The sequence below is a fragment of the Ambystoma mexicanum genome, chromosome 1q (genome assembly GCF_040938575.1).
Source record: "Ambystoma mexicanum isolate Mex_15411 chromosome 1q, UKY_AmexF1_1, whole genome shotgun sequence".
Classification (NCBI taxonomy): Eukaryota; Metazoa; Chordata; class Amphibia; order Caudata; family Ambystomatidae; genus Ambystoma; species Ambystoma mexicanum.
In genome coordinates, this window is record NC_090922.1 from 1,435,293,288 (window position 1) to 1,435,317,419 (window position 24,132).

Genomic DNA, 24,132 nt, shown 5'->3' on the forward strand with positions numbered 1-24,132 from the left:
AGGAGGGACACAAAGCTTGTAGGTGTTTGGTTATTTTACCACCCATGGTCATGCTAATTCCTTTGGCCATTCCCACCCTGTCCTGCTCCTCCTCATCCAAAACACCTCCTCTTGGGAATTCTTTGAGCTCGCTTTAATCAAGCCTACCACCAAACCTTGCACTCAAAGTGCCCGCCAGAGTTTTTTCTAAAGCAGTCTTCTCAGAGTTAATGACTTAATTGAAGCTTTAAGCCCGCTACTAATGTAATAAAAACGTCTTAATCCGATTTGCCTTCACCCAGTCGATTTATAAGTACTATGCGTGTCCTTCAATGAAGTACTGTTAAAAACAAGCATTGGCAAAAGCCAACAGTTTTTTGCTGGTGTTAGATAGGCACTTTCCAGACACTGCTATTATAGGTGGTAGATATGACATTTTTTGCAGCTGCTACCAATAATGGCCAGTTAGTACCACTTTGGTAGTGGCTGGCAAATTCCTATCCCATGCCAACACAAAAGCCAGGACTGTTGGCTTTGCCTATGCTGGTTTTATTGGCAACAACCAGCCAACTAGCCCTGGCAGCCGATCGAGTTGTACCTTGAAATGGACTTCCTGAGGAAGAGACCCGTGTAGTCTTGAGAGCTTGCAGACACAATATGCAGTTGCCCAACAGCGATATCATCCCTGCAAGATCCTGTGCTGTTTTTTTTTCTTTGCAAAAATAAACAGCCTGCAATTTTCAAGTGCTTAGCATCACAGTTCTAAGCACTTTCACAAATGGACCAACACGCTCGTGGATTCTTGGACAAGAATCAAATGTAAACACATTAAAAATGTCATCACTCGCAATCTCATTACTTAACATGTAATCCCCACTTTAAATGCAAATCTAGAACATGTTTAAGTACAAACTACTTAAATCTATTGCCGGTAATCCCGAATCTCGGGAACTAAAAATAGGCATGAATTAGAATTCCGTTTCCATGGCGATAACAAAAACTCCTTTGTGCCGAGCTGGTCCATCCAATGGAATTTCCTTGCCATTGTCCTGCAATCAGGCACACAATCGAGCGTGAACCTTAGAAATAATGGGGGCCTGATACAATGAGTGAGCACTGCGACAGGCCAAGGGGGCTGGCTGAAGCTGCTCCCCGCCCCCCAACCCTTCCACCAGAGCCTCCGTGCCAGCAAGGGAAGCATGTGCACTAACTCCAGGGACCGCCATGCCTCGCTCAAGTGCACCGCCTCGTCAGATCCAGGTGCCAAGTCCACGAGCTTATTAAGAGACGTGAGAACCATCAGCAGAACGTGTTTTGCCAAAGCCAATAGGTCTGGCTTTGTAAAGGCAGAAGTTAAGATTAGTTTGTAACCATTCACGGGACAAGCCAATTCTTAAAATTAGCAATGAACAGCCGCCTCCCCAACTGAAACAGTCCAATTTACTCCGACAACATGTCTGCCGCTATGACAGAGCTTTCACCATGACGCACTCTTTCTGCAACACCAAGCAGCCGATTGACACCCGCGCCCCCTCGCATGCATCTTCAAGAGCTCAGGCAGAGCGCTAAAACTCTCTCAAGGCACACCAAAGGTCTTGAATGTCCCAACGCATCTGCCCGCGTGCCTGCCACACTCCACCCACTAGGATTGTGCAAGAATCTGTCAATCTGCTGTTATGCCCGCCCTCCACATCCGTTAAAAGGCAGGCGCCGGAACATGGAACCCTTGGCCTTCAGCCGCTCTCCCCTGTTGCTGCTGCGAGTGGAGCACCTGAGACTTTGGAAGCATCACCACACACGGAGTCTCACGCCTTTCGGTTGCTTACACTGGAAAAAGCCAGCCTCAGTCAAGAATACCGGCACCACAATAAACTGCGCTTGCACGATCCGAATGTTCACAGGGCCTAGTAGGAACGCCTCTGTCTTTGTTCATCAGTGTCATTTGCCATTTTTTCCCCACTGTTCGGTCCCCTTTGGTGTCATGCCTGCGCCATGGGCGCATACATTTACGAACAATATGGACCTTATTTCCCATTTGCGAGGCTTTAACTACACTTACCACAATGCACTTGGCTATAACCATCTTTTCCTGGCCATTCCTATTCGCCATCTTCGGAACTACAATCCCCAGAAGCCCTAGGGATCTCCTCTGCTTCCACCAGCTCAGGAACAGAGAGGGAGGTGGCCGATTGTCTATAGGTGTGCTTAGCCAGGTGCGACCAATTAGCCTGCCTCTGTGGTGGGCTGGGCGGTATAAATGCTGCTGCCTGCAGGAGTTCAGTCTCTTGCATTAGGAGTCTTCCCGGCACCTTGTTGCTTTGAGCTACGGATCTTGTTTGCGGTTCCTCCTTACTCCGGCTTTGGATCCAGTGCCCTGCCGGGCTCTCTACATTGCAGCTGATCACGCTCTGCTGCCTTCCAGCCTCTGCCCTTGCCCTGCCGGGCTCTCTACATTGCAGCTGATCACGCTCTGCTGCCTTCCAGCCTCTGCCCTTGCCCTGCCGGTCTCTCTACATTGCAGCTGATCACGCTCTGCTGCCTTCCAGCCTCAGCCCTTGCCCTGCCGGGCTCTCTACATTGCAGCTGATCACGCTCTGCTTCCTTCCAGCCTCAGCCCTTGCCCTGCCGGGCTCTCTACATTGCAGCCGATCACGCTCCGCTGCCTTCCAGCCTCAGCCCTTGCCCTTCCGGGCTCTCTACATTGCAGCCGATCACGCTCTGCTGCCTTCCAGCCTCCGCCCTTGCCCTGCCGGGCTCTCTACATTGCAGCTGATCACGCTCTGCTGCCTTCCAGCCTCAGCCCTTGCCCTGCCGGGCTCTCTACATTGCAGCTGATCACGCTCTGCTGCCTTCCAGCCTCCGCCCTTGCCCTGCCGGGCTCTCTACATTGCAGCTGATCACGCTCCGCTGCCTTCCAGTCTCCGCCCTTGCCCTGCCGGGCTCTCTACATTGCAGCCGATCACGCTCCGCTGCCTTCCAGCCTCCGCCCTTGCCCTGCCGGGCTCTCTACATTGCAGCCGATCACGCTCTGCTGTCTTCCACCCTCCGCCCTTGCCCTGCCGGGCTCTCTACATTGCAGTCGATCACGCTCTGCTGTCTTCCAGCCTCAGCCCTTGCCCTGCCGGGCTCTCTACATTGCAGCCGATCACGCTCTGCTGCCTTCCAGCCTCCGCCCTTGCCCTGCCGGGCTCTCTACATTGCAGCTGATCACGCTCTGCTGCTTTCCAGCCTCAGCCCTTGTCCTCTGGGCTCCCTGCTCTGCAGCCTGCCTCACTCTGGCTGCCTACAGCCCTTGTCCTCTGGGCTCCCTGCTCTGCAGCCTGCCTCACTTCGGCTGCCTACAGCCCTTGTCCTCTGGGCTTCCTACTTTGCAGCTTATCACGCTCCGCTGCTTACTACCTACCTTTTTCCGCTGGGTTCTCGGCCTAGCAGCCCTCTACAGTCCTCTGCAACATTCTACGGTCAGCGGCCCTGCCCCTCAGGGCTCACTCCTTGCTGCTCGGCCCTTCTGGGTTCCTTGCCGTGCAGCCTGCTTTACTCTGCTGCCCTAAGCCCTTTCCCTCTGGGCTCTCTAGCTTACAGCCCTGCTCCTGTGGGCTTGCTCATTGCTTTCCTGCTCCTCTGAGCTCTCACCCTTGCTCCTTACTGTCCGCTGCTATCCAATCCTGGTACACGGCTTTCCCTTCATTTCCTTCTGCTAGTTTGCTATCAACCTCCTTTTCCTGGATTTGTCTGTAAGTATCTTCTCTTGTACTGTTTGTAGACCCTTTTGTACAGAGCTTGTCTGTTGGTTCCCATCAGTCAACCTCTGCCCCTTCCCTTGTCTCGGTTTCTACATTACAGACACCCATAGCTGCTGTTCCAAGCCATGAGCAAACAGCGTGGGCCTCTGTTATAGCAAACTGTGCAGAAGGCTTGAGTATTTCCTAAGGTTCGTGGAATACTCTTTTCCTATATCTGCATACACCCCTAGAGGGAATCCATTCTGTTGTATCTTATTCCTTGCTACACTTGACTACTCTTCGTTCTCATTACTTTCAGCTGTGTGTGCACTATTCTGTCCACCTTACTTCGGCACAACCACCCAAAACTCTTCCTGGGTGTTCTGTGCCTCTCCTTTCAGGGTGTCATCTCGTGACATTTGGGCGCTTTTAAACACAATTTCTTGATGTACAAGTGTATGGTCACCAGATTTAAAAAGAAAAAAAAACGGGACAGGGCAACTAACATAAAAGTAGGACTAACTCTTGAAAGTAGCGCTTGGAGAAGGGGGTTTACGTGTTACTGTTCAAAGAAACACATATTATAATTAATTCATCACAAACTAACACTATCTGAAGTTGTAAAATGCAGCATTTCTTCTGTGCGAGATTGGGCAACCTACCAGCCACGAACACCTACCACAAAAAACCGAGACCACTGCAGTTTCCAGTGGGAACATAATCTAGAGAAAGGGGGACAGAGCACCAAATACCGGGGAAGTACCGGCAAAACCAGGACATCTGGCCAACCTATTTAAGTGCCTTACAACGGCATAATAAATAAATACATAAACAGAGCAGCGACTCCTGAAAACACAGCAATTGCTACACAAAGCTTGTGACTGCTCTAAGCACTGGCTCCTCTCTGCAAAGCCTTTTGAGAGAAGAGAATTACAAACGCGCAGATGTGCAGCCCAACGATGGGGTTGATCCAAGCCCAGGCAGCTTGTTATGCGCAAGTGCTTGAACGGCTGCCTGCCCATGGATTGGTTAGTGCCCTAAGTGCTTCATTTTCAGCGGCACCAGCCTCCAGCGGCCACGCACATTCCATCAAATGCGGCCGGTTCTCTGCACTGCGTGGCAGATTCGGGTCTAGGGCCAGGATCTGGGATTCTGTGGGATTCTGCATACTCCTTGGATCCACAGGGAGTCACTGTGTTGCAGTCAGGATCTTTTCTACTCTACAGCCCGCGGCATCTGGACCGCCCACACAGCTTTGATGACCAAGTAACAGGGGTGCAGCTGCTCCAGGTTCACCCAGATTAGAGTTTGGGACCAGCCTTTATTTGGCTTTTCCTATTAGGCTCATGCTGGACCAGCAGAGTGTGCAAAGCGCTGCGGCACAGTTGGTCTGTGCCTTCGGAGGTTCGACTACTTTTGACCCCATCAGCCCGACCCCTATGATCCACATATCAAGCAACTCAATTGTACATGCATGCAAACATTAAATGGCATGTATGTGGCCTATGCCATGTTGTGTTGTCCACTCTTGATGTTTACAGCTCCTTCCCATTCACCGCCAGGTGCAGGTACTACCCATTGTAACTGGCCATCTATTGTATAACAGCCTGCAAAAGGATGGCTCCTGCCGCCAATACGACCCTGTGCACAGCCCTCCTCATCAAAGTACCATCCTCAAATAAATTAAGACATATATGATAGAGTCTGGCTTTAGGATATCTAAACTGTTTGTATCCAACAGAATGATATTGAAATCCCTGCGTTTAGTCTAGGGGTGTTGCTAGGTCTGCAAAAGATCCAGGGCTACACTAATGTCGGGACTCTCGGCACTCAGGGCTAGGTAGCCTTTTGGTTGTTGCTCTTGAGCTTCTATCCGAGGCTACAACTAAAAGACCCAGGCCTATACCCACCCTTCCTCTCCCCACAGCACTCCTCTAGCATCAACTCGGGTCTAGTTCATACAGTATTTTCTGGACGTAAACTGTTGTTTCAGTCACCACACCAGAATACTTAAAGCCCTTCTCCATACTTGCCGCCAGTATCAGCACCGGCATTCTTTTAGCCCTCCTCAATGATTGCGCAATTGAATTGGTATTGTCCGCGCGACAAATTGCACACCCAAATCATATTGCATCTCGATATTTACTCAACTCAATTGAATAATTGAATCCCGACTACGAACCCTTCTACCTGTGCACCAGTAGGAGCATGACCGCTCCTCTGTATTTGCGCACCTGAATCCTTACATCTCGCATCGATACTAACACATTTGCATTCTTATAGCGCCCCCTCGATCCATGCGCACCTGAACCCTTATAGCCCACCTTGTTACTTGCACGATTTCATCTTTTTTAAAATTGTTACCTCTGAAAAGCGCTCCGTTATGCATCTGTATTGCTGTATACCTCTGTAAAGCGCTCTGTTATGCATCTGTACTTTTGTATACCTCTGTAAAGTGCTCCGTTATGCATCTGTACTTTTGTATACCTCTGTAAAGCGCTCTGTTATGCATCTGTATTGCTGTACACCCCTGTAAAGCACTCCATTAGGCATCTGTATTGCTGTATACCTCTGTAAAGCTCTGTTATGCATCAGTATTGCTGCATACCTCTGTAAAGCGCTCCATTATGTATCTGTATTGCAGCATACCTCTGTAAAGTGCTCATTTATGCACCTGTTTTGCTGTATACCTCTGTAAAGCGCTCTGTTATGCATCTGTACTTTTGCATACCTCTGTAAAGCGCTCCGTTATGCATCTGTATTACAGCATACCTCTGTAAAGTGCTCATTTATGCATCTGTTTTGCTGTATACCTCTGTAAAGCGCTCCGTTATGCATCTGTATTGCTGTACACCTCTGTAAAGCACTCCGTTATGCATCTGTATTGCTGTACACCTCTGTAAAGCACTCCGTTATGCATCTGTATTGCTGTATGCCTCTGTAAAGTGCTCATTTATGCATCTGTTTTACTGTATACCTCTGTAAAGCGCTCTGTTATGCATCTGTATTGCAGCATACCTCTGTAAAGTGCTCATTTATGCATCTGTTTTGCTGTATACCTCTGTAAAGCGCGATGTTATGCGCTCAATAAATACCATAATAATTATTAAATCCTTAATGCACCCCGTGTACTTGGGCACCTAAATCATTATAGGCCACCTGAATCCTTTATGACCTCAATGATTGCGCAATTGAAGTGCCCGCTCGACACTTGGGCACCCAAATCATTATAGCCCACCCCGATATTTACCCAATACCAACCTTAACGCCCACTCAAATCTTGTGCCTAATCAGTACGTCCCTCATCCATACTTGCGCACTTGAATGCTCATCACCCTCCTCAGTAAAGGCAGGCATTAATCCTCAGAGCCCCCCCCCCCCCGCATACTGGCACCCCTGAAAAGTTACAGCCCTCTTTGATTCACTGCGCACCCCAATCCTTATGGTCCTCCTAGCTCCTCGCGATCTCGACTGACAACCCACAGGCAATCGCCCAGAGAATCGGAACTGGGGCCGGTCCATTTCGTGATCGGCCTAGCAAAGTCCAGTGCCACCAGGTTGAGACTGGCCTATAGGGAAAGTGCCAGCCCATGATTCTAGGATGGTTCACTTTTGACAGAATGGATTACACTGGGGTTAACCATTGTTACTGAGCAAATATTTTTTCAAATGCATTATTTACAACATATTTGACCCCAAAAAAATGTGCATAGCACTCAAACAGTCCGATGTGGTTGGTAATGCATTATAATATTGGATTGTTTATTTTATTTATTTATGTATTCATAATGCGCCAGAAGCCCACAGTCATAGTGAGCCACTTTTTCACTGGTGCCTGGGCGGATTTAATGCCCGAGTCTGAAGCCGAGTGCCACCCACTTGGGGTGGTCACATATTTCTACAACCATGAAAGCACTGAAGTCCTAGCTTTTCCCATCCAACCCAGCCATCCTCCCAACTTACAGCGTGTATCGGTTTCTAGTGCCAAGAGGCTCTATGGGTGAATGAACTCGGACCCTACAAACTATGAAGCCGTGGCTGGGTCCCTTACCCTAACTTCGCCAAGAAGCGCCTGCGTTCACAGTGGGCGCTATGGAGGGTGCCCTGCTCAGCTTCTTGCCCTTCTTCCCGGTCTCCACGCAAGAGCCCCTCCTTGTGCACTTTTCTTGCCGCCTCCACTCCCAGCCCCTCAGGCCCGGTGTAGCTCTCAGACTGCTAAAGCTTTACATTCAATGAATATTAGCTGATCAAGATGTACTCGGTTTTTACCCAGGTGAGAAGGCTGTAAACCGGCAGATGTGAGCAGTAAACACATAACCCACGGAGCTATCTTCTTATCAGCTTAATGCGCCTCAGAGGAGGGCTAGGCAGTAATCAGTTAATGCGTTTATTATTAACAGAAATAATCATATTTGTGTGCAGCACAAAACAAATGGTCTCCTAGGGCTTGAATAACACTTTACTGATATCTGAGCAAATCATACTAACTATATCAACACACGAAAAATGAAAATCTGAATTGTCTCCACCAGTCGTTACTCTGGCAGGCGCACAACCCAGTGAGCTATCTCGGGCACTTCTGAATCCCTTGAGGCTTTGATTAAATGCTTTAACGGTAAGAAGGATTCTCAAAGACATCACCAGGTGTCCCAGGGAGGTACCTGGCTCTACCCCAGCCCGTCTGGCCTTGGGGATGTGGCGATCTCCTGACTTGGCAGTCAGCCAGTTGGCCCCCACATGGGAAAATAGGTGCTTGGTTTTCCAATGATATTTTAGTGTTGCGTGCATAGCAGAAACCGTCACAGCAGAATGCAAAAAGTGAAATGCACAAGCTTAAGCAGTTCTCCATTAATCATCACACAGCGCAAGAGACCCTCACACAGCGCAGGAGACCCTCACACAGCGCAAGAGACCCTCACACAGCGCAAGAGACCCTCACACAGCGCAAGAGACCCTGGATAAGGTGTCTCCATTTATTTAAAGTAGTGGTCTGCACCCTTCGGTTTCTCAGATGTTTTGGACTACAGCTCCCATTAGTTCTTACTAGCATAGTTAATGATGAGGGATCATGGGAGTTGTAGTTCAAAGCATCTGGAGCTCCGCAGGTTGCAGACCCCTAATTTAGAGGTTTGCCACGGGGCAGGAGATGGGATGCGTGGCCATTCCTACCTTGACATTGATCAAGCACCGCATCCAGTGCCTCATTTCAAACCTCAAAATAAATGCCGGCACCTCGTCCGGGGTCTCTTGCGCTGTGTGATGAATAATCATTAACAGTTTAAGAGACAGCTGAGAAAAGGGAACAGTAGAAGAAACGAGAAAAGAGTGCAGGTGGAGCACCCCAGGTAGGCCTGGCAAATTCTTTAAAATCTCATTAGACCTGTTGGGCAAGTTCCTTAGTTTACATACTCGACCTTCGATAAATGCACTCGTCCCATGGGGACGGCTGGGCAGATATGTTAACAGGGCTTTCTAGGAATTGGTGCATGTCCCCATAAGTACACTTCTTATTTGGTGCAATGCTGCTACCCAAAGCACACTGCTCTTGGCACTGCCCACATGCATGGGGTTCTGATACCTGGAAGCACACTGCTCATGGAACGGACCACCTTAATGGGTCCTAATATAGGGAAGCACACCGACGTGGCTCGTGGTACTGACCACCTTGCATGTGGTTCTGAAGTGGGGAAGCACGCTGCTCGGGGTGCAGGCCCCACACACGTTGTTCTGATGCAGGGTAGCACACTGCTCATACTACAGGCCAACACCTGTGGTTCTGAAGCAGGGGAAGCACACTGCTCATACTACAGGCCACCACATTTGGTTGTGACGCAGGGAAGCACACCGTCCGTGGTCCTGACCACCATGTTCTGTTATGTATATACCTATGACGTGTCGAATGCCCACAGGCATCAGGGCGTGGGAAAGCAACCACAAACATATCACCACAATAAAAACTTATTGAGCAATTGAGCAATGGATGAGGGATAAACCCGATTATATGAACAAGAACGTCTTCAGTTTCTTTCAGAAAATAAATACAATCCTTTCCACCTGCAATTCCAGCAGGAGATAGTTAAAACATTGTGCTGTCGCTAGTACTGGGAAAGAACGCCCATTTCCCCCATCACGTTTTATTTTCGGGCAGGCCAACAGCATCGCATCTCTAGATGAGGAGGTTCTCACTGATTGTTGAAATGAGTCGCGTTTTTTATCCGATACAAAGGATCCTGACCGAACAAACATCCATGGGTTATAAGATTTACTTTGAACTGAATTCTCGCTTCATCGGGAGTCAATGAAGCTCTCGTCTGTGTTCTGAAATGGGGTCTCTACTAGGTATGCTTTTTACAATTCTTACTGCCTCATTTTGCAGTGGTTGTAGTCTCTTCAAGCAACCTTTTGCAGCGCCCCCCCAAAGGAGCATTAAAATAGTCCAACTGAGGCAGGATCAAAGCTCTGACCAAGGTCCCACAATTGAGAGGGGATACATAAGGCTGCATCAAACGTAGACGTCCCAGAAAATATTGGCGTTTCTTTGTTATATTGTTGGCTTGGGCGTCAGCACCAAGTGATCAATCTATTGTTACACCAAGAGTCTCCACTTTCTTCACGACTTTGATTCTATGTTGAAACCTAAGAACTGTACATCTAATTTGTGCCGCAATTTTACTGACCCAAAGATCAACAGGTCCGTCTTGGATCTTGGAATCCTGCATCTACTTCTGAGGCGGGGAAGCACTCTGCTCATGGTCCAGGCCACACACATGTCGTTCTGATGCAGAGAAGCACACTGCTCATACTACAGGCCAGCATGCATGTGCTTCTGATGTGGGGAACACACTGCTCCAGAGCAGGCCACACGCCTGGGGTTCAGATGCAGGGAAGCACACTGCCCGTGGTCCCGACTACCTTGCATGTGGTCGTGAAGTGGGGAAGCACACTGCCCGTGGTCCTGACTACCTTGCATGTGGTTGTGATGCGGTGAAGCACACTGCCTGTGGTCCTGACCACCTTGCATGTGGTCGTGAAGTGGGGAAGCACACTGCCCGTGGTCCTGACTACCTTGCATGTGGACGTGATGCGGGGAAGCACACTACCCGTGGTCCTTACTATCTTGTATATGGTCGAGATGCGGGGAAACACACTGCCAATGGTCCACCTGACCACCTTGCATGTGGTTATGATGCGGTGCAGCACACTGCGCGTGGTCCGGACTATCTTTAATGTGGACGTGATGTGGGGAAGCACACTGCTCGTGGTCCTTACTACCTTGTATGTGGTCGTGATGCAATGAAGCATACTGCCTGAGGTCCTGACTACCTTGCATGTGGTTGTGATGTGGTGAAGCACACTGCCTGTGGTCCTGACTATCTTGCATGTGGTTGTGATGTGGTGAAGCACACTGCCTGTGGTCCTGACTATCTTGCATGTGGTCGTGATGTTGTGAAGCACACTGCCTGTGGTCCTGACTATCTTGCATGTGGTCGTGATGTGGTGAAGCACACAGCCCGTGGTCTTGACCAGCTTGGATGTGGTTGTGATGCAGGGAAGCACACAGCCCGTACTCCAGACCAGCTTGCATGTGGTCCTGATACAGGGAAGCACACTGCCTGTGTCCTGACCAGCTTGCATGTGGTCCTGATACAGGGAAGCACACTGCCCGTGGTCCTGACTATCTTGCATGTGGTTGTGATGCAGGGAAACACACAGCCCGTAGTCCAGACCAGCTTGCATGTGGTCGTGATGCAGGGAAACACACAGCCCGTAGTCCAGACCAGCTTGCATGTGGTCGTAATGTGGCGAAGCATACAGCCCGTGGTCTTGACCAGCTTGCATGTGGTCGTGATGCAGGGAAGCACACAGCCCGTAGTCCAGACCAGCTTGCATGTGGTCGTGATACAGGGAAGCACACTGCCCGTGGTCCTGACCAGCTTGCATGTGGTCGTGATGCAGGGAAGCACACTGCCCGTGGTCCTGACTATCTTGCATGTGGTCGTGATACAGGGAAGCACACTGCCCGTGGTCTTGACCAGCTTGCATGTGGTCCTGATACAGGGAAGCACACTGCGCGTGGTCCTGACTATCTTGCATGTGGTTGTGATGCAGGGAAACACAGCCCGTAGTCCAGACCAGCTTTCATGTAGTCGTGATGCAGGGAAGCATACAGCCCGTGGTCTTGACCAGCTTGCATGTGGTTGTGATGCAGGGAAGCACACAGCCCGTAGTCCAGACCAGCTTGCATGTGGTCGTGATACAGGGAAGCACACTGCCCGTGGTCCTGACCAGCTTGCATGTGGTCGTGATACAGGGAAGCACACTGCCCGTGGTCTTGACCAGCTTGCATGTGGTCCTGATAAAGGGAAGCACACTGCCTGTGTCCTGACCAGCTTGCATGTGGTCCTGATACAGGGAAGCACACTGCCCGTGGTCCTGACTATCTTGCATGTGGTCGTGATGCAGGTAAACACACAGCCCGTAGTCCAGACTAGGGATGTAACGGTATACCGTTAAAGATACCGTGAACAACTTAATTGAACTATAATAACCGTCACATTGTTTATACCGTTATACCGTTCATACCATAAAGTGTGCTTTTCAATCTGATTTGGAAAGGCTGCAGTAAGAAAGTGCTGCGCAGTCTTGCACTGTTGGATGTGCCGTCTGCCAAGTAGTTTCAGTTGGAGCAGTTTTTAATGCCATTCCATAAACCACACGTGCCTGACACAAAATCAATATGTTAGCAATAGGAAGAATAGATACAGTGCCAAGAAGGAAAAGGGTCTACTTTGGGTTGGCAGCTTTGGGGTTTATATATTTATAATGGATAATGTTCTCTAAACATATGGCAATGGGGTATTTCTCAGGTTCTATCATTGAATTTACATATAATAAGTCACACTGCGAAATTCACTCATCTCTGTGGGTATTCTCTGCTGCCATACCAAAGGGTAACATGTCCGTGATTACTGAACACCTTTTGGGCCGCAAGTAAACTAAAGGCTGTAACGGGGAGAGGGAGAGGGAGAGGGAATGCGCACAAGCGTATACTACCATCAGCCTCCATTGATCTGTGGCATGCAGGTTATCAAGATGGCAACATGTTCATCTTCACCAGTAGCCAGTGGGGGGGCAAAAATCCTAAACGACCACTTAAGAAAAGCTATTCAGTTTGCTTTGCCAGTTGCAGCAGGCCCCCCCACCTCTCCTCCTCTCCACACGTGTGTTTGGTGGAAGCAAGACATTTCAGTGGAAAGTATGTTGAAAAGCCCAATTCTGGCCCTGGGTGCCTGGTTTTTTTTGTGGAGATAAATCTGTCAATTTATGACCTTTTAGAAAATATTTGTTAAGATTAGTTAACTCCACCTGCTATACCGCGATAACCATGATATACCGTCAATTGGCAAGAAGGTGATCGTACATAATAAAACTAATACTGTGACACCCCTAGTCCAGACCAGCTTGCATGTGGTCGTGATGCAGGGAAACACACAGCCCGTGGTCCTGACCAGCTTGCAGTCATTCAGTTTCACAATATCCCACTGTGAATTACGACTCGACTGTGAATTATGGAATGCAAACACTATTGTGAAACTGAATGACTACATTTGTAAACTGTGTGGGAATAGGCTGACAAAGGCACGTGGGTTGTCATGAAAGCTTGCAGGCTAAAATATGTTTCCGGCTGATTTTTAATCACAGGAAGAGGGTGTTACTATGCTTTCCCCCCCTAGAAACAAATTGTATAGTTGTGTCATATAATGGGACATGTAGCATGTGTAGGACATGTATGTGAATCATATTTTGTGAATCAATTGCTGTACACACACACACACACACACACTCCTCCCCCCCCCCCCCCCGTGGGATTCGGCCTTGAGATAATTGGGAAATGCAAAGTAAACAAAATAAGCATGCATACATCCAATGCAATCAAGTCTACATGCAGTCATGCATAAGAGAGCAGGAAGTCAACCTGTCACTGCGTGCATTCTCCAAGTGGCTCATGGGAAGTTACTCGCCTCGCTCACTGAGTTCTCAGAAGGTGGCAGCACCATGGCAATGTTTACAGTCGTACCCACCGACATGGAAATACCACCTCTCCACCAGCTGCAATACCCTTTCCTACACTCAACATGGGTGAGTGGGCATCAAGGTTGGTGCCTGCGTATTCCTCCCTCACCTTCAGCTGCAGAAAGTTGTGGCAAGCCTTCCACCTGTGGAGGTGGCAGGTGGCGCGATGCCCCACTCCCCCAACAAAACAAAAAAAGATCACACAGAGTGCCAAAATAAAACCAGAACCTTAACCCCACTGGTCTAGGGAGGATAGCTCAGGGGCACCGTGCTCGCCCTGGAAGCAGGATGACAGAGAGCAACACAGGTTCGATCCCTGGGTCCGTGCTTAAAAATCTCTGGGAATTAAGCACGTTATAAATACCCAGTTACATTTATATTTACAATAGGCCCAAACAACGGTCCCACGCACGTTGATCAAGGCACCACGACCCACCGAAAAGAAGTACAGGGAGTTTGGGGGCAGCCACTGACGGGCGCCTTAAAATTCGCCCAAGCTGTATTCAGTCGGTTCCAAACCCACAGATTACGTGGAAGAGAAGAGCCAAAAGAAAAGGCTGAAGAAAACGGGAACCTACCATGCATAGTCCCATCTCGATGTTGGCAACTCAATCGCAGGGGGTGCACGCTTCCTAAAAAGTACCCACCGCGTCGATGCAGACCCCAGGATAGCTCTCGTAGTCTTCCTTGCTCGTTATTTTTTCATCTGTGGGTTGGTATGAAGGGGCTGGTGTGGGGGGAGGGCTTGCTGTTGTACCGTTCTTCCAGTCCAGCAATTGGTGTCTTATTGGGAAAAAAACGTTGTGGTGTTGCTTGCAGGCGAAGAAAGTAAAAAAAAAAAAGCCCAACCGACTCTTGGACCGGAATATAAATCCGAAAAAAGGACAACGCCCCATCACGGAGATACTTCCCCCCTCTTTTCAAAGCAATTTCCCATTTCCCCTGTTTTTTTTAAGGGCTCGTCGACCTGTCAAGCTTGGAAAACTTATTGGGAGTCTAACTGGGCGCCTGAGAACAAGAAATGCGGGCAGTCCCAAGTTCATTCAAGTTTCTCCGCCTCCCCCCACCGCTCCCACCATCCCTAGGCCTCTGTTCATCTCCCTTTCACAAAAACTGTGCATTGAACCCCCCTACTGCCTCTCCCCACAACCCCCTCGTCGGCTCGCACACACAGGCTCATGCCACCACCCCACAAGGGGGACTTCTGACCCCGCCACCCGGGTGCCACAACTACCCGGGAAGCAAACGAAATATTTAGCGGCAAGAGGAAGTGTGAATGAAAGGCTGCGCGACTGCGCACGTGCGCGGATTGAGAACGAGGTGGCGCTTCTCCCGCCCATCCCCCCCACCTCATGCTCCCGGCCACTCGGCTCCCCCACCTCCGGTCTCTCCTAGTCGGCTCTCCTGGTGATCTGGTGAAAGAGTGTGATGGCCTACTGGGGACCCCGTTTACTCTTCACACTTGCACCCCCCTTTATGAATAATCACTCTGGGGGAACAATGTGGATGCGACTGATGGATACAATTCCACTGGCGCGGCTTATGGTCTCCCTGGGAGCGCAGAACAATGCAGCTTTGATGCGATGGGAAGTCGCTTAGGGTTTTGGTTGTTGCAGGTTCCATCCCTCCTAACCTCCCCCACTCCCTGACTTTCTCCAAACTGAGCCTGCGCGTTTCTTTCATGAAATAATTAAGCTGCCCATCTAGATACATAAACAAGACCCACAACACGAACTGCCTCTTGGCACCCGTGTAGTTCAAAGCAATAACAAGGTAACCGAACTTGGACGTATTCGCGAATATTCTGAAATGGAGGAACGAATTCAAATACATCACTGATATATAGAATGATGTTTTGTAAGAAATGAGCTACAGGGTAGATTTTTAGGGATTTGGTTAAAATGTATATTTTATTGATCTGGGCCGGAAAGGATAGCTCAGGGGCAACGCGTTTGTTTTGGAAGCAAGACAACCTGACCAAGACAGGTTAAAATCTCGGTCTAGAGCTTAGAAACTGGTATCCGGTTTAAAGCGGTTATGAAATATTATTTCATTAATCCTGAGGATTGGGGTATGGGTGTGGTTCGTGAGTTCTTTTGTTACGGTTACGGTGACAGGGGTGTAAACTGTAATGGTGGTTTTCTTCCTACCTCTCCTGTGAAGATATCAAAGTGTGTCCGATGGCGCCATCGGATTCCAGTCAGTCCACGTGTGTGTAAAGGATCCACTTATCAAGAGTGGAACATTAAGAGAAATCCCTAAAGAACTACTGCCTACATGTCCACACACTTGCATACTCACATTGTGGTAGATTAACTGTTGCCCCACTGTAGGAATGTGTTGCCCAATTTTAATTGAGCACCCTCTTTAGGATCCTAGATTAACTTTTGCCCCGCCGCAGCGATCTTGTGCTCAAGATGTACCTATAGGCCGCAGTATTTTGCACCTCAGCACTGTATTAGGTGTGTGCTCTACTTGAAATATTTGACCAGTTTAATTAACGCCCGCTGTAGTTTTCACTTTTGCTTACTGAATTGTTTGCCTGAGGGATGAATTGAGTGCCGCATGCGGCAAGACACAATCCCTTCCGACAGATATCCAACAACAGACCCCTACAACTAACTCATAGACAACTATGGCATTGAACCCCAGCACGATGGCCACAAGAGGCACCCATATGGACACAGATGCTTCCAGGCCCTTATTTATATATTTATATCTCGCCCAACAGCCCGCAGCCCTCGGGCACATTTATTTAGACACAGACACACAAAATTAGACAGGACATGGGATTTCTGGTACTAGTTCCCTCTAACTGACTTGACATGGACCACCTAGAAACAATACTTCGGACCTGCACCAACAGCAAGGCCATCTTTCATGTTCCCCCTCTCCACTTTGACCTGACCCACTGCCTCCCTTCCAGATCCACCAGAGTGCCTGACCTGACACACTGCCTCCCTTCCAGATCCACCAGAGCGCCTGACCTGACACACTGCCTCCCTTCCAGATCCACCAGAGCGCCTGACCTGACACACTGCCTCCCTTCCAGATCCACCAGAGTGCCTGACCTGACACACTGCCTCCCTTCCAGATCCACCAGAGTACCTGACCTGACACACTGCCTCCCTTCCAGATCCACCAGAGCGCCTGACCTGACCCATTGCCTCCCTTCCAGATCCACCAGAGTGCCTGACCTGACACACTGCCTCCCTTCCAGATCCACCAGAGCGCCTGACCTGACACACTGCCTCCCTTCCAGATCCACCGGAGCATCTGAACTGGCTCACTGCCTCCGTTCCAGATCCACCAGAGCGCCTGACCTGACACACTGCCTCCCTTCCAGATCCACCAGAGTGCCTGACCTGACCCACTGCCTCCCTTCCAGATCCACCAGAGCGCCTAACCTGACCCACTGCCTCCCTTCCAGATCCACCGGAGCATCTGACCTGGCACACTACCTCCCTTCCAGATCCACCAGAGCGCCTGACCTGACCCACTGCATCCATTCCAGATCCACCAGAGCGCCTGACCTGACCCACTGCCTCCCTTCCAGATCCACCGGAGCATCTGACCTGGCACACTACCTCCCTTCCAGATCCACCAGAGCGCCTGACCTGACCCACTGCATCCATTCCAGACCCACCAGAGTGCCTGACCTGACCCACTGCATCCCTTCCAGATCCACTGGAGTGCCTGACCTGACCCACTGCCTCCCTTCCAGATCCACCGGAGCATCTGACCTGACCCACTGCCTCCCTTCCAGATCCACCAGAGCGCCTGACCTGACCCACTGCCTCCCTTCCAGATCCACCAGAGTGCCTGACCTGACCCACTGCCTCCCTTCCAGATCCACCAGAGCGCCTGACCTGACCCACTGCCTCCCTTCCAGATCCACCAGAGCGCCTGACCTGACCCACTGCCTCCCTTCCAGATCCAGAGCACCTGACCCACTGCCTCCCTTCCAGATCCACCAGAGCGCCTGACCTGACCCACTGCCTCCCTTCCAGATCCACCAGAGCGCCTGACCTGACCCACTGCCTCCCTTCCAGATCCACCAGAGCGCCTGACCTGACCCACTGCCTCCCTTCCAGATCCACCAGAGCGCCTGACCTGACGCACTGCCTCCCTTCCAGATCCACCAGAGTGCCTGACCTGACGCACTGCCTCCCTTCCAGATCCACCAGAGCGCCTGACCTGACGCACTGCCTCCCTTCCAGATCCACCAGAGCGCCTGACCTGACGCACTGCCTCCCTTCCAGATCCACCAGAGCGCCTGACCTGACGCACTGCCTCCCTTCCAGATCCACCAGAGCGCCTGACCTGACCCACTGCCTCCCTTTCAGATCCACCGGAGTGCCTGGCCTGACCCATAGCCAGCCTTCCAGATCCAGATCCACCAGAGCGCCTGGAGACCATTCAATGGCAGCAGTGCACGCTTTAAAGCCCATTGACATACCTTGTATTTTGGGTTTTATTACCCAATGTAGGCACTCATTTAGAGGACCAAAAGCAGTAACAATTACTGCAGCTACCATAGGACTTTACCCAATGCCCGTATTTGGAAATATTTGGATATTCTACACATGGGAGCACATATGTATTACTGCACTGGGTAGTAATGAGTCAAATACCCTGTGCCGTTAACTGCTATAAATGGGGTCATTCACAAACAAAACATTGTGAACAATTGTCATCTGACAAGGGTGTAAAAGCCTTTGCTTTTTGGATTTTTATTTAATAAAATGTTGCTGGTAATTTAATCTCAGAAAGGGTGGTCTGCTAATCAGACCCCACCCCTTTTATTAGCCTCCATGCTAAAAATCATAGTGTACACCCGTTTACTGCTGCATAAGTACCTGATCTGCCGCTTCTGCTCTCCACTGGCACAGAATAGGTTCAGAGGTCATGTGCACTGTTTGCAATGATTTTGCCAACACATCAGCTGTCAGACGCTGGTTGCATTTAAATCTGCACGTCTGATCAAAAACCATAATAATTATGATTAAGACAATCTGGATATATACGCCATTCTGAGGTTTTGGTATGGTGCCGGTTATTCATGTCCACTTTGCAGCATACCAGTTAGCTCCACCCAGTTATGAGAGGCGATGTGGATTCCAGGCACCTGACTGTCTGTATTCCAGTGAACGGGACAAACGGCGAGATGCTGGTCTCGGTTTACACGCCAGGAGAATAGGTAACTCATCCTGGCAAGGCCGAGTGGCTCACAGCAGGAGATCTCCAGGGAGCCTGGCTTTAAAGAGCCGATTCCATATCAATGGCCTGCTTAACTCTATGGCGTAGGATACCAGAGAGACTTTGACGTGTTAGGCAAGAAAGGGGCAGAGTTGGAACTATGGGGGAGCACAAGTGAGCTTCAGGAAGGGTACCTCCATCCTGAATTTTTGTGGGCTTTCCCCTCATCGTCCACCCCCACTCCCGGTAGAACAATGTACTCTGGTTATAACATCAGGAGGCAAGGGTCACTTGTCTCAGACAGGCATTGGACCGCTTGGAGCAGGCTTACTTTCATCCAAACCTCTGTGTGATTTTACCTATAACAGAAGAGATTTCGATTCAATTTTGGACCTTCAAGGACATCATGAAGAATCGATTTGAGCTATTTTTGGGAGATCAGCACTTTTCATAGCTCTCTGCCAGAGGTGAAGACAGATGTCAGAGGAACGCTATCCCACACGCATTTTTTCTTCAAGAAACCTATCCTTTGAGTGACATTATTCAACTAGAGGGGAACCCACCCTTTCAACACCAGCTCAGAATGCAGAATCAGCAAGTACAGGAACAGGACAGGACGAACCAGCACAAGTGAAGCGGGCAGTTCCAGACCTTTTATCGGAGGTGGCCAAAGAGGAAAATAACGAGGAGGGGGAAAAGGAAGGAGTCGGGGAATGATGACGAGGTTCCTAACACAACAAACCTAGTGGTGAATCTTTCAAAAAAGGACACTAACGAGACAATAAAATAATACATTACAAAAAAGGTTTGAAATGTGTTCCCACCTACAGCACGAATATGTTCAATACTAAAGGGGAGTTACACAAATTGGTTAAAAAAAAAGTGTGACAACACCAACAGCATTTGTGGAATTTAGACCTAAAAGTACAATTGTGGCACCCATCAACTTACCAGCTATCAACCTTTTCAAAGAAAATGGTGCTCATTGACATAGTCGTCCATACTGTTCCAAGATCCATAAAAGCCTGACAGATCCACCAGAATGACCAATAGTAGCAGCGATGGGAGGCATTCTGCAGTCATTAGGAACATATTTCAACTACTTCTTGCAACCACTCACCCAGAAAACAAGTACCCATGTCAAAGACTGCACTCACTTTCTTAATAATTTGGAGAAGATTACTCTGACAGACAATGATATCCTGTTCACCATAGATGTGAGCAGCCTTTACACCGGCATACCACATGATTTAGGACAAGAAGCCATAGAATGGCTATTACTCCATGAAGGAGAAATCGGAGCAGCAAAAGAGTTTATTCTAACATTATTGTCATTCATTCCTTCTTTAAGTACGAGAAAGAATTTTATCTACAAACATCAGGAACGGCTATTGGAGCCACCATGGCACCAACCTATGCCAACTGTTTCATGCACCAATTTGAGAAAACCCACATCCTTGACAACCCAAAACAGAAAGACACCATTAAAACATGGGTCAGATATATTGATGACATCTTTGGCATTTGGCATGGAAACAAAGAAATGCTGACAAAATTCCTGACATACAACAACACCATAGATCGAAGGATCCAATTCACAGTAGAAGTAGGGGACCCAGGAATCCAATACCTCAACGTTAATGTCAAACTTGCCAATTTACAGATTACAACATCCCTATTTACCAAACCAACAGAGAGAAACAATCTCCTACACAGAATGAGTTTTCACCCACTAAATACTTGGAGAAATCTGCCATACGGACAAATGTTGAGATTAAAGAGAATAATTAGTGACTCGAATTAGTGCGAAATTGAACTGGGGAAACTCCATAAGAAACAGAGGATACCCAGATGAAGATCTCCAAAGAGCGACTGACAAAGTAACCACAAGATCACGAGAGAGTCTTCTACAAACTACAATCAAACCAGAAGCACCAAAAGCAGTCTATGTTTCCAAATTCGGCACCCAAAGCACAGAAAATTAAAAGGTGCATCACCAAACACTGGATAATATTGACAAGTGACAACAGAACTAAAGGCTTTTTCCACCACAACCTGTTTTTGCATATCAAAGAAAGAGCAATTTGAGGGACTTAATGGTGAACAAAAGGGGAGAAAAAAGAACCATCACAAAAAACAGCAGACAAAGAACCTTCCCTTGCCTCACATTGTAACAACATAATTATAGGTGCCACAGTCTCGCACCCGCGCACAGGCGAGAAAATTAAACTAGACATTTTGCCACATGCAACAGAGAAAACATGGTGTACAGTATAAAATGCCCGTGCAGCATATACTATGTTGGTGAAACAGGAAGGAAGATCCAGATTCACATGAATGAACACAAGGCATGCATTAGAAACAAAAACATGGCATCATCAGTGGCAAGGCACTTCACTGAAAAGAACTACAGCATGTCACAAATCAAATGTCAAGTGTTGGAAGTGATTGAGAAATGTGATCACATCCAAGACATGAAAAAAATAGGACAACGAGAGGCATACTGGATCGACCGTTTGGACACACCAGTACCAAAACGCATGAATGAGGAGTGGGACCTTAACTGCTTCCTGTAAATATGAGCTAACTACTAACAATAACCATGATGTCATTTCAGTGTTTTGTCAGTTCAGTGACAATATCTACACACTCTACAGATGATGAGACCGTATGATTTGTATGTTATAACATGTAAATTGCCAGCAATCTTGCACAAGGTAGCACCACTATGAACACCAAGGTAAATCCGACCCAGGAGAAGTCAGTACACTATCAATAGTGATTACCTTTTAGAGTAACAGCACCACGTATATAGACTCTAGATAAAATGTAAGTCAGTTTAAATACAACCACCGTGATACAATGATTGAAGCACAAAATACATAAAACATTCCACTTATCCATGCTGCGCAATTGTGAGCACAGGTGAAGATCGTACCATGCACAGTTTTGAATATCTAACTAGTTTATTTTATTTATTTTGTGCAAGGAGATCTATATTACTTGGATCCGCTCGTAACCATGTTTTAGGTGCTATGACATCGGGTAACATAACAATATCCTTTGCATTGTACTAAATACACAGACCTCAGACTTAAGATGGTCTCGCATGTTCCTTGGACGGCCATCAGGCAGTCCGCATCACGATCACCATGGCAACATGGACAGAAAAATCGAACAGACACGACAGTCATGGTTGACTGCTGCCGTGCACGTTCCAAACTCCGACCAACCCGGAAGGTACGTTTTACTTACAGCGTTGTTGACCATACCAATCAGATGTTTTAAAGTACTATGCTCTACTGATATATGTGCCCTTCTTCAGATGAGAGTGCACGATTGCAGCAAATATCGCACAATGATCGCATAATAGCAGGTCAGTTTTCAAGTTTGAGATTAGCACGAAGAAGCATTAAGCCATTGACACACGGCACCATTGTGAAAAACTTGTGTACGAGCGCGATATAAATAAAATATCATTTCATTTCATGCACACCAATACAATAAAAAACGATTATGAGAGCACAGTAATGCTCACAGTACAATACAGCATAACAAATACTTACCAAGGCAAGCACAGCGATGAGATACAATTTAAACACCAGGTCGTACAGCTAAATAGATAACTGTAGGCCAAGCCCGGAGCATGCACACAAAATGTTTTTTTTTTGACTGCCTAATAATTTTATTACTGTCTAGTTTGAAAGAAGCAACCAACAATCATTGTGTATTCTTATTTTTTCTCATATATATTTTATGTAAACGTATGTCTTGTGGGCGCCCTATAAATGGCTATAAATTATACAAATATGCTGTGATCTATTGGAATTTACATACATCTCTGAAATGGGCGGACGTTTGAATGGGATTTACTGTATATATCTGTTTTGTTTTACTTGTACCATCTGACTAATATGTGGACTATTAATGGACAATCTGTATCAGGGAAGAGGAAAAGGTCCTGATGAAGGACCTTGTGTCCGAAACACAAAAGCCAATATTCGTGTCCAAAATGCATAGGCCAATATTCACATTTGCTACTAATTTCATTCATGTTGCTCAATAAAACCTTTATTCTTTTCAACTTGAACAACAATTTATTCAGAGGAGAACAAATGTTGTTACAATTTTTCAATATATTGAGAACTAAGTGAATTAACCCTTGGTGGTTAATAGCATGTGCGTCCCAGACCAAAGGCTAATTCGCCTTGGTCTCTTTCCTTTGAATCACGTACGGTGCCTGACACAGTGGCACTCTTTAGTGGGCTGCACCCCGCACATATTTTAGAAACAAAATCCGTAATCTTGAAGAAAATCTTTAAATACCAGATATAAATAAACGGTGCCCACTCACCAACTCGATATTATCGTAATTATTGCCTTTTTCCACTATGCAAAAATACTCATACACATTTGTTCTCCATTTTCTGTCTGCCTTTACAGTGGTGAGTTTTGATAGTGTTTTCAATAGTTGTATAATTTGTTTAACTGAAGTATATATTTTTACACAACCGTAATTCAACATTCTTTTGTTTTTGAACTCCTGTATTACTTCATTTTGGGGCACTACTGTCTCACATCCACACCCTTCCTTCAGCTCGTGTTACCATGAAAGACAAAGCGGCCTATGTCTTGGCTGCGCACGTTTCACCTTTATGAATGGGGTCAGGGTTGGTTTGGAGACATGTGGGGTTTTTAGCAGGCGGTTTAGCTACTACACAGCCTTGACCTCCTGCAGAGCAGAAGTATTTTGTCGTGAAGATATTCCCATAAATTAAGATGGGCTTACGACACAGCACTTTGAGGATGACAAGATGGACACCTTCTCCCTGGTCTCTGTCCTGTTCGCACCATCCCAGTGGAATGAGACGAAGAGCCACAACTGGGAACCCATGCATGAATCCTGGGCAACAATTCCTGTACCACGTTGAGTATTTGAGAGACGATATGCACTCGGGCAACCATTTAGAGTGTACCCACAAGCTGACATAGTGGAGGTAAGCTATCAAGAAGGATGCCCATTGCTGAGCTGTCGAAATGCAGCCAGGAACAGAATGGGTGTACGTTAAAGTCTGACGACAGTAAACAAATATCATAGAGAAGATATAAGAACCTATGCTGAAACGATCTGAAAATACTTAAGGATGACTATGTTACT

At 47.9% G+C, this 24,132-nt stretch overlaps 1 protein-coding gene across 4 annotated transcripts in view; it reads right to left on the reverse strand.

Annotated features, from left to right (window-relative positions):
- Nucleotides 1-24,132, reverse strand: part of SLC6A9 (solute carrier family 6 member 9) — a 732,913-nt gene that overhangs the window by 313,360 nt on the left and 395,421 nt on the right. The window contains exon 1 of one of the 4 annotated variants that reach the window (XM_069642314.1): nucleotides 14,354-14,836. The exons of the other annotated variants lie outside the window; for them this stretch is intronic. Within the exon in view, the coding sequence (XP_069498415.1) occupies nucleotides 14,354-14,368 (15 nt within the window). The 5' untranslated portion in view covers nucleotides 14,369-14,836. Of the gene's footprint in view, nucleotides 1-14,353; nucleotides 14,837-24,132 lie in introns of those variants that run through there. 4 annotated transcript variants of the gene reach the window in all.